This window comes from Lipophrys pholis (assembly GCF_963383615.2).
Source record: "Lipophrys pholis genome assembly, chromosome: 15".
Taxonomy (NCBI): domain Eukaryota; kingdom Metazoa; phylum Chordata; class Actinopteri; order Blenniiformes; family Blenniidae; genus Lipophrys; species Lipophrys pholis.
In genome coordinates, this window is record NC_137642.1 from 659,926 (window position 1) to 674,044 (window position 14,119).

The following is a 14,119-nucleotide window of genomic DNA, read 5'->3' on the forward strand; positions in this document are numbered from 1 at the left end:
GGATTGTCGCTCTTTGTGAGGATTGATATTGAAAACAGAGGCGAACAGCGGGTTACTGGAGGCCAGTTTGTGGAGGAGAGGTGGGAAATAAAGCTTTCGTTCCGGGGGAGCGGATGTAAACAAACAGCTAATCGAGCTAGCTGGAGTTAGCCCACGGGGCTAGCGCTGCGGCTACAGCGGCACTGCGAGCGGCTCACAACTCCAAGAAACTCGGCTGGACTCGCTGGTCGTCGGCCTGGAAACTCAATCTATTCTGAGCCGGATGACACACGTTTGTGTAACTCGGTATGCAGCTAAAAGCCCGAACCCGAACCCCGTCCTATAGCTAAAGTCGGCTAATTCCCCCTCGCATCCCCCATAACGTAAACACAGCGAGCTGCAGTTTAGATTGAGCCCAGAGGAGGCGGAGCCTTCTGGGGGGGATAGAACCAGCCGGAAGGGATAAAGTCAGCCCGCGTGGGATAAAGTCAGCCCGGGTGGGATAGAGTCGGTCGAGGGGATAGTCAGTCTGGGGTGGGATAACTTCAGCCGGGGGGGAGTAGAGTCAACCCGGGGGATACAGAGCCTACTGTGTGGGACACAGCCATCCAGGGGGGGGACAGAGCCAGCCGGGGGACGGGGGTGCAAAGCCTTCTGGGGGGGGTAAGGGCCTTCTGGAGGGGTGGGTGGGAGGTGGGGAGACAGAGCTTTCTTGGGGGGGACAGAGTCTTCTAGGGAGGGACAGAGTCTTCTAGGGGGAGGGTAAGAGCCTCCTGGGGGAGGACAGTGTCCAGGTCCATGAAAGGGACCGGACTCTTCTCGGTGTGAGTTGCAGTCCGGCTGATTGGCTTAGCCAGGCAGGACGTGAGGATGAGAGCAAACTCTGTCATACTTTCTCTGAGATCTAATCCCATGGCGTCTTCTCCGTGGTGGCCGCGTGAAGTTAGGGGCACACTGAGGATGTGACCAGCTTTACTCTGTGTAGGTTTCCTCCTCTTGCGTAGCTTTATTGGCTGACTTTGCCCCTCTTTCAGCGGCTGCAGCATGGTCAAACAGACAGGAGACCCTCCTGTGCAAAGTGAAGGAACACTAGTAGGTTGGTTTGAACCCAAAAGAAATATCTGACAGACTTTGACTTTGTGTGCAGGCGCTTTAAAGCCGCAGTGTGTATTGTGTTGCTGTGTCGGAGGCCCAGCAGTAAGCCCCTCAGCTGTGTTTTGGTTATTGTGGCCTCCCCTCCCCCCAGTCTTCAGGCTCCCCTCCACTGTTGGACCTTGTTTTTGAAGAAAGGCCTCTGGACTTGGGATCGGCTGGAAAGTGGATGTAATGGAACTGATGTTTGCCGAGTGGGAGGACGGGGAGAGGTTCTCCTTCGAAGACTCGGACCGGTTCGAGGAGGACTCCCTGTGCTCCTTCATCTCTGAGGCCGAGAGCCTCTGTCAAAACTGGAGAGGATGGAGGAAACAGTCCGCTGGACCCAACTCCCCCACTGTCAAGATTAAAGGTGAGAAGACTTTCAAACACACGTTTCCATTCATTCCTGAAGCTTACAAAGATTCATTAGAGCCTGCAGAGCTGAAGTGATTTACAACAGGGTGGCGGACATTGTTAATACTCACTGTTGCTGGGAAATAAACACTTTCCGTGGACAATGTCCAACTGAAATGTACACTGATCAGCCTTAACAGTATATTGTTGGGAGCATTTTGTTCTTTGTCTGTTAAGGTTAATACAACCAGTTAGGACTACATAACAGAAAATGTGAAAAGGCTTCTCTGGGCACACAGGGCGCTCCGCTCTGCCTAAAATACAATCGACTCAATCAATGGGACAGAAAAGGTAAAAATGTTTTGATTTAAACAGTAGCAGTCATAATGTCGCTTTTCTTTTATGGACAATTAAAGTTCCTCTACCAGAAAAACACTTTAAAATCTTCTTCCCATGAAGGAGAGATTCTGCCCAGAGAATAAAGCCAAACCAGACCATCTCCTCTCATTTCAACCTGCAGTTTCCCAAAGTCCAGAAGTTTACAGTCAAACCAGAATCGGGATCCATCAAACTGTTGATGTTTCCTGACTCATGCCATCTTGGGAAACCTGCTGCAAGGGTTTCTGGGATATCAAAGATGGCGTAGCGGCAGCTCCAGCCAGAATATCAACATTTGACCGATTCAGGGAGAAACAAACCCTGACATTCCAGAAATGTAGTGAAGCTGATGGGTTAGCTCCCCGCCCCGCTCCCCTGATTCTGAATGTGAAGTCGCACACTTTAAAGGCAGCGTTTAGGAATCTGTATTATTTTATACTTTAAAAAAAAAATAAAAATAAGTGGGAAGCAATTTAATTATTTTCATGAAAAATTTTGAGTGAAACTTTTTACTAGTTTGCATAAAATACATGCAATAAATAATTTGTTTTCTTAAAAAGGAAACAAATTTGTTGTTAAGTGATCCGTCTTTTCTAATCAGACCCTCCAAGATTTCCCCACGTTGCGATCGCAGCTATTAACACAAATAGTTAATTTTATCGTGGCCTGCAGCGTTAATCAATCCCCGCAACATTCTCCGCAATTTTGACCAATCGTGGTGTGACTTAGACCGTGACGTTGGAAAAGAGTTCTCTATTTCTCCTTTCACAACGGCATGTCAGCGCATTTATCAACCAACATTACGGCTGAAGAAAGAGAAAAACACTTTATAAGAGTGTTACACAAAAGTGGGGAGAGACTGTTTGGTGTTTTATGCTCTTCAGTATTTGATTATAGTTTTGCACCGAGGTGTGGCTTCATGCTCCCGCAGCGGCTGCTCCCACGCTGCAGGGGGCAGTGCTACGCTGTGTCTCTCACGGTCGAACCGGCTCTTAAAAGAGAGAAAGAAGCATTAAAAATGGCAGGAACAAACAAAAGTGCCTCAGGCCGGCACACACTACAGGATCATGGGGCCGATCTTCGTCTCGATCTTTCCCCGATCATCGGGAGCTCAGGCCCGATTGTCGGATGTCTGCAGAAAAAAATCTGGTGTGGGGAGTGTTAAGAGAGAGTTTGTCTGGTCTGATCCGCTCGAGAGGTATCGGAAAGAGAGATCGGCGATAATAAACATGTTCAATATTTACGAGTAGAAATCCTGTAGAGTGTTCTGCTGAAGAGGAGCCGACCAGCAGGGGGCGTAACGTCATGAGTACCGGTATGAAAACCAACCAGGCTGAAAGCAGCACTGCTGCTGCGGCCAAAGTCAGAAAGTTCCTGACTTGTTAATGCTGACTTCATGAGATTCTATGATATTAATTCATTGGACAATATCAGCAGAGCTGCATGGCACTGTGATCACTCCATTTCACTTTATTATTCCTCACTGCTTCTTTAACTTTATATTTTCCATCAGTTTGTTGTGAGGCTGAGTTTCCTCCGTGTGAGTGTGTTTCGTGTTGGAATATTAATTCATCACCGTGACTACAGGAGTAGTTCTGCGCTCCTTAAATTCCTGTTTGTGTAGTTCTATCAGCATGAGCAGTATTATTAAGCTCATTATTCCAGATCAACCCTCGTAGAGCCAAACAGACTTGGAACAAGTCAAGAACAAGAACAAGACAACCTTCAAAGCCTCAGTGACCAGGATTTATTTTCTGTCAAAAAGAGTGTTCTAAATACTCCGTCTCCTCTCTGCTGCACTCCCAGTATACCTAGTGGGCGGGACAATCCCTGCGCCAATCAGGATATTGTAAAAATAGACAGGTCACTTTCCAAGAGATCTGATTGGTCAGTGGACGGCGCCTTCATTCTCCGCTCCAGAGTTAAACATCAGACTACCAGGGTGATGTTTCCCAGGAAGAAGTGAATCTGCTTGGCAGACCAAATATCCAGGGTTAATCCTGACGTTTCCTCCATAAAGAAAAATCGTAACATCGACCCCAGGTTGACTTGTGGCAACATGTTTGTTCACATCTACAGGCCGTGATTTACACTGAAGGCACATTTGACTATGGGAGATTTGGAATATTGAGCATGGAGAACATAGACCTATAAATATAGTTTTACAGAAGTCTATGGTGCAGAGCCTGATGCTCTGCTGAAGCATCAGTTAGTGTGTTGAGCTCCGTAGTTCACGTCTCACACCATCAGGACAGAAGAGGAAGACCTTGTGTGGTCTGTCTTTTGTGATCGTCAAGTGTGCGTCTCTTGATCGGTGAAGATTTTAAAAGATCCTGTAGCGTGTGCCAGGCTTTAGACAAGAGATACAGATGTTGTTGTTCCTTCCTGTGGCCATAAGACCCTATAACACCTGGTAAATGGTGTTTGCTGTGTTTTGGTTAAGTTAATATTTTCTGTGCTTATATTTGTCAAATTAAGTCTTGTGCACACTAATAATTAAAATTAATTATTTAATTTCCATCTTAGCCTATTTGATATTCAACTTTCTTTGTATTTATTCTTTGTGGAGCAACACTTCAAGGAATTTCCCTCTGGGATTAATAAAGTATTTTAATTCAAATATATTCTCTTCTATACTGTCAAAATTGTCTAAAAGATTCTGGAAAAGAAGGGTGAAATCACTAAAATCATGTACAAAAACATCTAAAAAATGAAATATTTAACATCATAAATTGTAGTTAAAACTTAATAAATGCATAAGAAAACTACTGTATATATGAAACAGCCTATTTGATTACATATTTGTTGTCCTGTAGTTTTTGGTTTGTCATGATAAGGTGGAACATTTTCATTGTTTTCGTTCTTCAAAGAAGTTTAGAAATAATTATAAATAAATACATAAATGATATAATAATAATAATAATAATAAATAATATTAGATTATATATCATAATAACAATATATGGTAATATATTAATATATTCTAATAATAATAATAGTATAATAAATAGTAATAATAATTAAAAAATATATTAATTAAAATAGTAATCTAAAGGAATAATTCAGAATGTCAATTACTCATTTTGAAAAACTATTGAGGTACTGTAAATAAAAAGGGAGCATTCTAAACTTCCACTTTCACACAATTTCTCCTCCTCGGAGCCTGGTTCTGTAGGTTTCTCCTCCTCCTCTGGGTCTGATTCTGTAGGTTTCTCCTCCTCTGGGTCTGGTTCTGTAGGTTTCTCCTCTGGGTCTGGTTCTCTAGATTTCTCCTCCTCTGGGTCTGGTTCTGCGGGGTTCTCCTCCTCTGGGTCTGGTTCTGCAGGTTCCTCCTCCTTTGAGCCTGGTTCTGCAGGTTTCTTCCAATGAAAGAATTGCTTCTGCTTGTCATGCAGAATTGTTGGGTTTTCTATGTAAAACTGCCTGGCAATGACTGTGTTGTTTGGCGCTATATAAATAAAGTTGAATTGAATTGAATTTCACCACAACAAACATGGACAAAAACACTGCAACTTTTATTGCAACTTTCTGGACAAGCTCATTTGATAGTTGTTTTTGCTGGGATTAAAACCCCTGGAGAGTGAAAATGGGACTTTTTCTATAAAAAACAATGAAAAACAACACTGCTTAAACCTGGTCTGCATGGGCGTCTTCCCAAAAGGAGGCTTCTAATAATGTATGATCAATTATGCAGCAGAAACCACAAACAGTTTACTAAAGACAAGCAGACTAAAGACATGGACTACTTGAACCAGGTCCCGTGGTCTGATGAGGACATGGACTACTAGAACCAGGTCCCGTGGTCTGATGAGAACGTGGTCTACTGGAACGAGGTTCTCTGGTCTTTATTATTACTAAGTTCTTTGGCATGCGCTTGTGAATCTTTTCTAAAATTGTACTTCTTAGGCCTTTTTTACATGACAACAATTAGGGCTGGGTGACATGGCCTTTTATCAATATCCCGATATTCGTAGGCCATGTCGCGATACATGATATATATCTCGATGTTCTACCATGAAATCCACACTTTTGATGCATGTATTCACATTAGTATGATTCTATGTCTACATTAAACAATCTTGTTCATACAACATTAATTTATCCTAATATTTAACTTGGATGCAATTAGGGTGAAATGACAACAATTTCAATCTTTCCAAAGCAGTTTATTTTTAATTTATTAAACGGCATCATCATGAAATTCTCATTTCTTTTCTCTTTTCTTCTCTCACTTGAATAAACAATGCAGATAGAGATTTCTCTGCAAAATACTTGCGACCAGGCAGATTATATCTTTTCTGAATCCAGACTTTTCAACCACCCTAACTGGGACCGTGTCTTCTGCTATGTGGCGGGTTACCGCCGACGTTATCTCCTTATGGTTTGGACTAATTTTGTCGTATGGTATTGATCTGGAAAGGGAAGACGCCAGACCCGGAGGGGACAGCCTGGGCCGGGCTGCCATGAACGCGTTGACGGTTTGAGTTCTGAGAGCGAACCCCCGGCATGGAGCTGGACGTGGGACCCGCACTGCGCCGTCTGCCCCCGGGCGGGACCCGTGACGAGGGAGAACGATGGGCAGGCGAGGGAGGCCGGGGGTCCTGGACCATGGCCGGAGCTGAACGAGGCCGGTGTTGTGCCAAAAAGTGATCCCTGCCAAAAAGGGATTCCCGTCCACGGGAGCGTACACTGCCTGGCTGTCGCTGGAGACGACTGTTCTGTTCCAGCAGCTTTTCAGGATTTACAGCCATAATAACGTAAAAATATATTATATATATATAGATATATATATATATCTATATATCCTGTATGCAAAAAAAAAAGAGGATTTAACGAGGATTGATTTGCAGCTCATAGCATCGCCTTGATGCCACTTACATGTCAATAATTTAGTGTTTGAGTTGCCGGTTTTTCTTGTTTACACTTGTAATCCAAACTGTAAATGAGATAAGCTACTTTACATGTGAAATGAAGAGATTATAGCTATTATAGGAATAGCTGGGAATCACTTTTTGGCACAACACCGACTGCTTCGGCTTCCGCTACCCACTAGCCCTCTGCTAAGCTAAGGTGTGTGACGTAGCGCTGGCCAGGACAGGATGTCTGTAAGAGCGCTCCATTCGTTGTAGGCGCCACAAAGTCGGCCCTGTACTCTATCTCACGGTTCAAGGCGTTATCAGGAAGTAACCTCTGGCAGATAAGGGCGTGTTTGTGGCTTCTCTGGTTTCTACATGGCCTCTTGGTGTGTGATGAGCAGGGCTATAGTACTCGAGTCTGGACTCGAGACGTTTTTTTTGTCGTCTCGGACTCCTTGGTGTTTGACTCGGCTGCTGGACTAAATATTTTAATCATCTCGACAGAGTCCAACTCTGTTTTTATTCCCAGAAATTAACCTCCTTCAAAAGAAACTTGAAATAAAAATGTTCATATTGTATCATATATCATTTCATAATGAGTTTGTCTTTTATCCCAGCAGTCAGCAGTTTTGGCTTTTATTTTGACAATCAAACCAACAGTAAAACCACGGCAGGACCACACTACACACAAAACCTTCTTTCTGTCATAAGGTTCACTCTTGATCTGATCTGGACTTGGACCTTTGTGACTCGGACTTGACTTGGACTCGACAAGCCCCGACTTGGACTTGTCCTGGACTTGATAAAGGTGGACTTGACTACAGCCCTGGTGATGAGTTTAACCATCTAAAATCCTCACTGAGTAAAAGTAGTAGAAACTGAATTAAATCACTTGCAAATAAACAAAGTCTGCTTTGGATGACTGGGTAATATTAGTGCACTTTGGGTAAATTCCATTTTCTGTGTTTACCCCTCCTGTTTGGAGGAGGCAGTGGGAGCTGATGGGGGGCTGGCGCCTCCAGTGGTGACCAGGGACAGAAAACTTTAGTATTGTGACTGTGATATGAATTGAAATTACCAAACACTTCAGTATATGATATTGTTGACTTTATGCGAATACTTTATGTAGTTCCAAATAACAGTGCTCTTTCTCTTCTTGGATCTTGAACTTTATTTTAAATTTTTAAAAATTTTCCAATATCTGTGTTCCAGAAGCGTAGCGGTTTGATGACTGTTGCTTTCTTTGATTTTCCTAACCTCTGTGCAGTTGTCACCAGGTACAATATACTGTAGTCTTGAAATAATGAAGGTAAATACAATCCATTGTCAACATGAAGTAAAGCAGTAGTGCTCCATCCAAAATGCAGAGCATGAATACCCAGTGCATGGAAACACAGTCCTGTAATCTCAATCTTTTGTCACATGCCTAATTTGCACACGTTGATATTGTGGAGAAGATACATTTTGGATATATTTTACTTTGGTGAGTAAGACTGACTGTGGCTGAAAGGAGAAGCGATTGGATAGAGTACTGCGTTTATCGGTGATAAACGCAGTACTTAGGCACGGTTTACACGCCGTTTCACTGTTTTCGCTGGGTTTTTGCTGCATGTTTACAGCGAGGGAAACTAAAGAACCAGTGAAATGTTTGTCTCATAGTACGTCTTTCAACCACAATGTTTTCAGGTCAGCTTCTCTCACTCACTCACTCACTCACTCACTCACTCACTCACTCACTCACTCCTGGGAATTGTAGCTGAGTCGCACGTCGCTATTCGGGAGTGTCAGTATCGCCCACATCCCTCTTCAAGGTGTCAATGAAAGATTTTTTTTTGGGGGCGGGGGGGTGGGGTGCTGATGAGTTATATGGCACTTACTGGTGCCATGATACTACTATCATACTTGCACTTTAAGACCTAGAGGATAAAGGAGGCTCCACCTTGGATCAACATTGGGTGATATGGCCTAAAATGTATATTGCGGTATACTTTGAAGCATGTGCGCTAACGATGTATATTGCAGTGTTTTCTTTTCTGCTGTAAATGTGTCAAAATGATTGTTTCTGAACATACTCACGTATCAGATACATTGCAGCAGAATGTACATAGGAATATTTATTGTCCAAAATAACAAAAAATTAAAAAAGAAAAGTGAGCACAATGTCCTGGCCAGTGCTCCACAGGTGTGCAGCAGTGTTCTGATGGAGGGGATGTCAGGGCTGGTGTTGGGGGGGGGAGAAGACGAGGCTGTCCGGGGCTGTAAACCAGCCTGTCGGCTTTCCCCAGTCAGCTACAAAGGAGCAGCTGTTGTTCTGGCCCCCCCCTGGTGCTGGCAGCCAATAGGCAGGCAGGTTGCTGTCATTCACCAGCAGCAGCCAATCGCAGAATGGCAGCATGAACTCTGTTACTATCCAGCTCCACTCATGTCTTCTCTCACACCATCCAAGTGTGTCTGCCATGAACGCCACACACTAACGTTGAGCCTACCTCTTCCATGTTTCATCAATAATCGAAGTGCAATTGTAGTATGTTGTGAGGTTTTACACATCTATCTGCAGCTTTTGAAAAAACCCCAAACCCTTAAAAAAACAAAACAACTTGGTAGCGCTTCACAATATATCCAAATCTGTCATTATCGCGATATCTACATGTACAATCAATATATTTCAAAAGAAGCCAGAATCACAAAAGTGAAGACAAAATTCCCCAAACAACAAAATAAATAAGCTGTTTTATGTCTGAAAGGGTTTGACTGGTGGGACCTACATAACAAACAACAATAAACAGTCCCAGTCGCCACTGGGACAAGTTAGGGCCAAAGGAAGAGTTATTGCAATACTTGACATTATACTATGTTTGAGTAATATCCCTAAAATCCTCAAGCCTCATAGCCTTTTACTTGATGACAATTCTATAAATACATCATTAAATTCTGTGAGTGAATTCTGAGATTAGAGTCCCTGCTTGTTTTTCCCCTTCTCTGGCAAGTTCGTTCCAGTAAGTCATATAAATGTGTGCAAGTGATATAATGCACAGTGGTACTCAACAGTATGAAGGTGATCATTAACAGGAATCCAGTTAGAAAGATTAGCCAATGTAAAGCAATAATTTGTGAAGTATGGGTAATCTATGGTCAGTGTGGTGTTATAAAAAACAGAAAAGAAAAGATGGTAACATATGATTGGCACATGGAGGTATTTTACACATTTTTAAGTGCTTGAATATCCTGAGATAATTCTCACCCATAAAAGATCAAGTGTAATGTTGAAAAGGCGGTGTCTTGCTGACCAAACTTAATCCTTACGTTTAGTGACATTTTTCCTTTCGTGAGTGAGAGGCTAGAAATGAATACCGACCTGCGTAACAACACATCAGGAAACAAAAAAACAGCTACCTGCAAATATATTTTACAAAAACATTGATATGGTGCTGATAAATATGGTAGTAGCTTCTGTTTCAAATCTATTCATCGTCATTCAGACATTTAGATTTTTAGGTTCAGTGTCGTTTGCATGATATTTTATTTTATGTAAAGTCCCTCCATCCACACTGGAAAATTAAAAACTTAGGCTCCAGTTGTAGTTGTTGACGTTTGTCTCTAATACGTCGCCAAAACCTTCCTGAACGAAATTCCTCTTCACACTCAGGCCCTGTTTACACGACAACGTTTCACGTGACAACACCTAATCCGTTAAAAAAAAAAGGGGTGGGGGGGGGGGTGTTTACACTGCAGCAGTGGACACAAAGACAACGGTGTAGTTAGTATGCCGGGCCACTGGAGGGCGCTGATGCTTGATTTTGTAATGGCAACTACACAGACGTGTGTGCAGAGAACAATACACTATAAATGTGAGGAAAATGGAGAGAACCCGACATCCGCATGGACTGATGACACATCGGATGCTATCAGGGGAGAGTCTCAACTATTAAACTACTGATCTGGACCATAAATCTAGAATATGGACCGCGAGTCGTACCACTATGCGGCCAGCATGTTTGTTTACAACTGAATGAACAGGAGGGAGGAGGAGATATGTGCATGCGCAGTAACAGACTCTGTAGCCGCCAGGCAAAAACCTTCAGTTTCACTACCTTCAGACTTTTCTCCAGGCTTCAGGACTCTTTCTTTGAGAAAATCTGTAGGTTTTTCTCTCTGAATCGGTCAAATGTTGATATTCTGGCTGGAGCTGCCGACACACTATCTCTGATTTCCCAGAATCCCTTGGGGCAGGTTTCCCAAGATGGCGTCAGTCAGGAAACATCAACAGTTTGATGGACCCAGATTCTGGTTTGTGAAGTGATTCCTTCTTATGGAAAGTATTATTTTAAAGATTTGTTTCTGGTTGAGTCACTGTAAAGGAGTCATATCATCCAGCATTTCAACTTTGGTCCAGAAACCTTCAGTATTCAAAGTTTCTAGCTTCTCCTTGATTTTCCTCCATTTGAATATTGGATCATAGGAGATGCATTCAGAATCTGCTGTGTCTGTGTGAGCTGGACTGGCTTCACCCACACATGCCCATCTTGGGAAGAGGAGGAAGTACTTCCTCTCGTGGTGCCATGTGCCGGAGCAGAGCGGCCTAATTGTGGGAGGAGTCAAAGAAAGGGCCTACCTTGATTGGGATTGGCTAACCCCCGATGACACTATATAGGGTTTGATTTCTGATTGGCTGGTTGGAGCAACACACTTTTTAAAACCTGAAACAAGCCATTGCGTCCATCACACAATAATTACAGAGGGGAGAAGAGTCGGAGGACGTGGGCTGGCTTTTAAATTGACGATTATTAAGATAAAAACACTGTGTACTTGTTGTTCAGGGTTTTCATGTTGAAAAAACAACTGCGACGTTACAATACAGACAGTTGAATGTTATTTTGATATATTTGTTAAAATTTATATATTGAGAAATAAATATTTTAAACTGAAACATTTTGAGATTTTATTATTAAACAAATTAATATTTACCACAAACTCACATAAAAGTACCGGAAATTGGTATGGTTGAGTACCAGTATCGATTCCCAGGTACCGAGTATCAGTTCAGAAGTGAAAGGTTCCCGTCCTTAGTCACACATACTTAAAGTGGTGAGGTAACAAACATGATTGTCAATACTTATATCAAAATCAACATTTTCTCAGCGAAGAATATTTTCTTCTTTAATGAAAACCATGATGTACAGATACATTTTACTGTCAACATTTTGGACATGAAAAATTAGATCTATTATAGGTCTATAGAATTAATTGCACCTGTGTGGATTCTGCACATACAGTTCAACATCAACAATCTCGGAAAGGAAATTCCTCTGCAGGGATTCTGCCATATGAAAGTGAGCTGGTCCAGTGGCTCTGGAGCTCAGTGCCTCGCATGTCTTGATTCCATTCTGGTTCTGCTTCAGCAAGTGGAGGCATCAAGATGAATGAGAGAAGTATGGACCAATCAGAGGTGGTAGTCATTCGATGACGGTCGTTCGGGGTGACGGCCCAGCAGCTTGAGTTGTTGAATACGTCTTTCAGTTTTTCTGCTTCCTTTGAGTTCACATCCTGGTCCAGCTGGTTCCAGACCCAGAACCTGGGTGTGGACCGGTCTTTGTCCGGGGCAGTGTGGACCAGTCTTGTCCGGGGCAGTGTGGACTGGTCTTTGTCTGAGGCAATGTGGACCGGTTTAATGATGTGACTTCTCTTCTTCGATGCCTCAGGCCTTTATGTAATGTGAAAGTCAAAATATCTTTCCATTTGATAGAAAGCGTATTCTACATTTATGGTCCAGATCAGTAGTTTAATAGTTGAGACTCTCCCCTGATAGCATCCGATGTGTCATCAGTCCATACGGATGTCAGGTTCTCTCCTTTTTCTTCACATTTATAGTGTTTTGTTCTCTACACACGTCTGTATGATTTCATTACACAATCAAGCAACGGCGCCCTCCAGTGGCCCGGCATACTAACATCGTTGTCAGTGTGTCTGCTGCTGCAGTGTAAACACACTCATTTTTTTTATCAGATTAGGAGTTGTCACGTGAACCGTTGTGGTGGAAACGGGGCCTCAGATGTGTGGAAACATCAGTTAGATGTGTGGAAACGTCACAGTAAAGCCATGCCGAGACGCACACACGTGTTCTCCTCATATACAAGAGGAAAATTATCCAAAGGGCAGTTTCTCCAGTCTGCCCTAGATTCTGGAACCCCTCCCCAGTGTCTCTCTGCTTTCAGGTTGCGAACCATTACTGCAGTTCACTAGATTTCTGTTGTCCAGTTTACAACATATCCATTGCACCATAAACATGGTCGAGATTAAAACCAGACATCATAGATAAAAAGTGATAAATACTGATAAATAGTAGTAATCACTGTTTTGTACGGAGTCTATTTTGCTGATCCCCTCCTCCCGGCGTTCCCTCTGCCTGTTCCTGCCCCGGGGCCTTAGTGCCAAGGATGGCATGAGATGAACGGAGAGCTTTCCTCCATATATGGGCAACAGCAGCACAAGTTGTGGAAATGAGGCCTGTAACCTGAGACTCATCACTTCTTCTCTCACTGTTCTCCAGAAGACTACTGCCATGCTGCGTCCATACCCTGGTAGCAGAAGACACACTTCCTCTATACTTTTCCAAGTTTTTATCTTGGGCTTTGCGCCCAGCAGCTGATCTCACATGAGCACAAATAATGGGAACGTGTCCCTGGTCTTATTGAAGAAGCGTCACGTAGACATGCTTATCAAAGGTACACTGTTTTGCCAAAAGTATTTTCTCAGCCCCCAAATCATTGAATTCAGGTGTTCCAATCACTTCCATGGCCACAGCTGTATCAGATCCATCACCTGGACATGCAGAATGTTTCTACAAACATTGGTGAAAGAATGGGTCTCTCAAGAGCTCAGTGAATTCCAGTGAGCCACTGTGATCGGAGGCCACCTGAGCATCAAGTCCAGCTGGGAAATTTCCTCACAATCAACTAGGGTTTGGTGGTAATGCAGTAATAAGGTATCTCGCGGTATGTAAAAGAGGCGACAGTGTGTTTCATTACCTCCAATAAAAATGATTAAGAATCTGCTCCTCATATAGACTTTAATGCCTAAATACTGAATGTTTGTCCAGCACTGAAGTACGTGGTTGCGATTCCATTTAATACAATTAAAATGATTTGTAGGCCAATCTGTTTCTATTAAATGCTGTCTGGGAGATAACAGCTCATAAAGTTTTGGGATGTGACGTCGTCACGTGATGCTCAGAAGTGAATCTGAATAAAAGACGAGCCTCTTGCTCTCAAACGAGACCCAGTGTGTCCACTGAGCTGCCTGGACCGAAATACCTTTCCACAACAGCCACCCAAAACCGGCTGCTAATGGCTCCAATCAGCCACAGAACTCACCAAGCAAGAGGCTATATAGGATTTTATTTAAAAAAAATTTACATTTCA

The 14,119-nt window shown here is 43.0% G+C and overlaps 1 protein-coding gene across 4 annotated transcripts in view; it reads left to right on the forward strand.

Moving 5' to 3' along the window:
* Nucleotides 1-766: 766 nt before the first annotated feature.
* Nucleotides 767-14,119, forward strand: part of zswim8 (zinc finger, SWIM-type containing 8) — a 56,707-nt gene continuing 43,354 nt past the window's right edge. For all 4 annotated transcript variants that reach the window (XM_080482200.1, XM_080482197.1, XM_080482198.1 and 1 more), the window contains exon 1: nt 767-1,483. In XM_080482200.1, the coding sequence (XP_080338326.1) occupies nt 1,306-1,483 (178 nt within the window). In that variant the 5' untranslated portion in view covers nt 767-1,305. The remainder of the gene's footprint in view (nt 1,484-14,119) is intronic.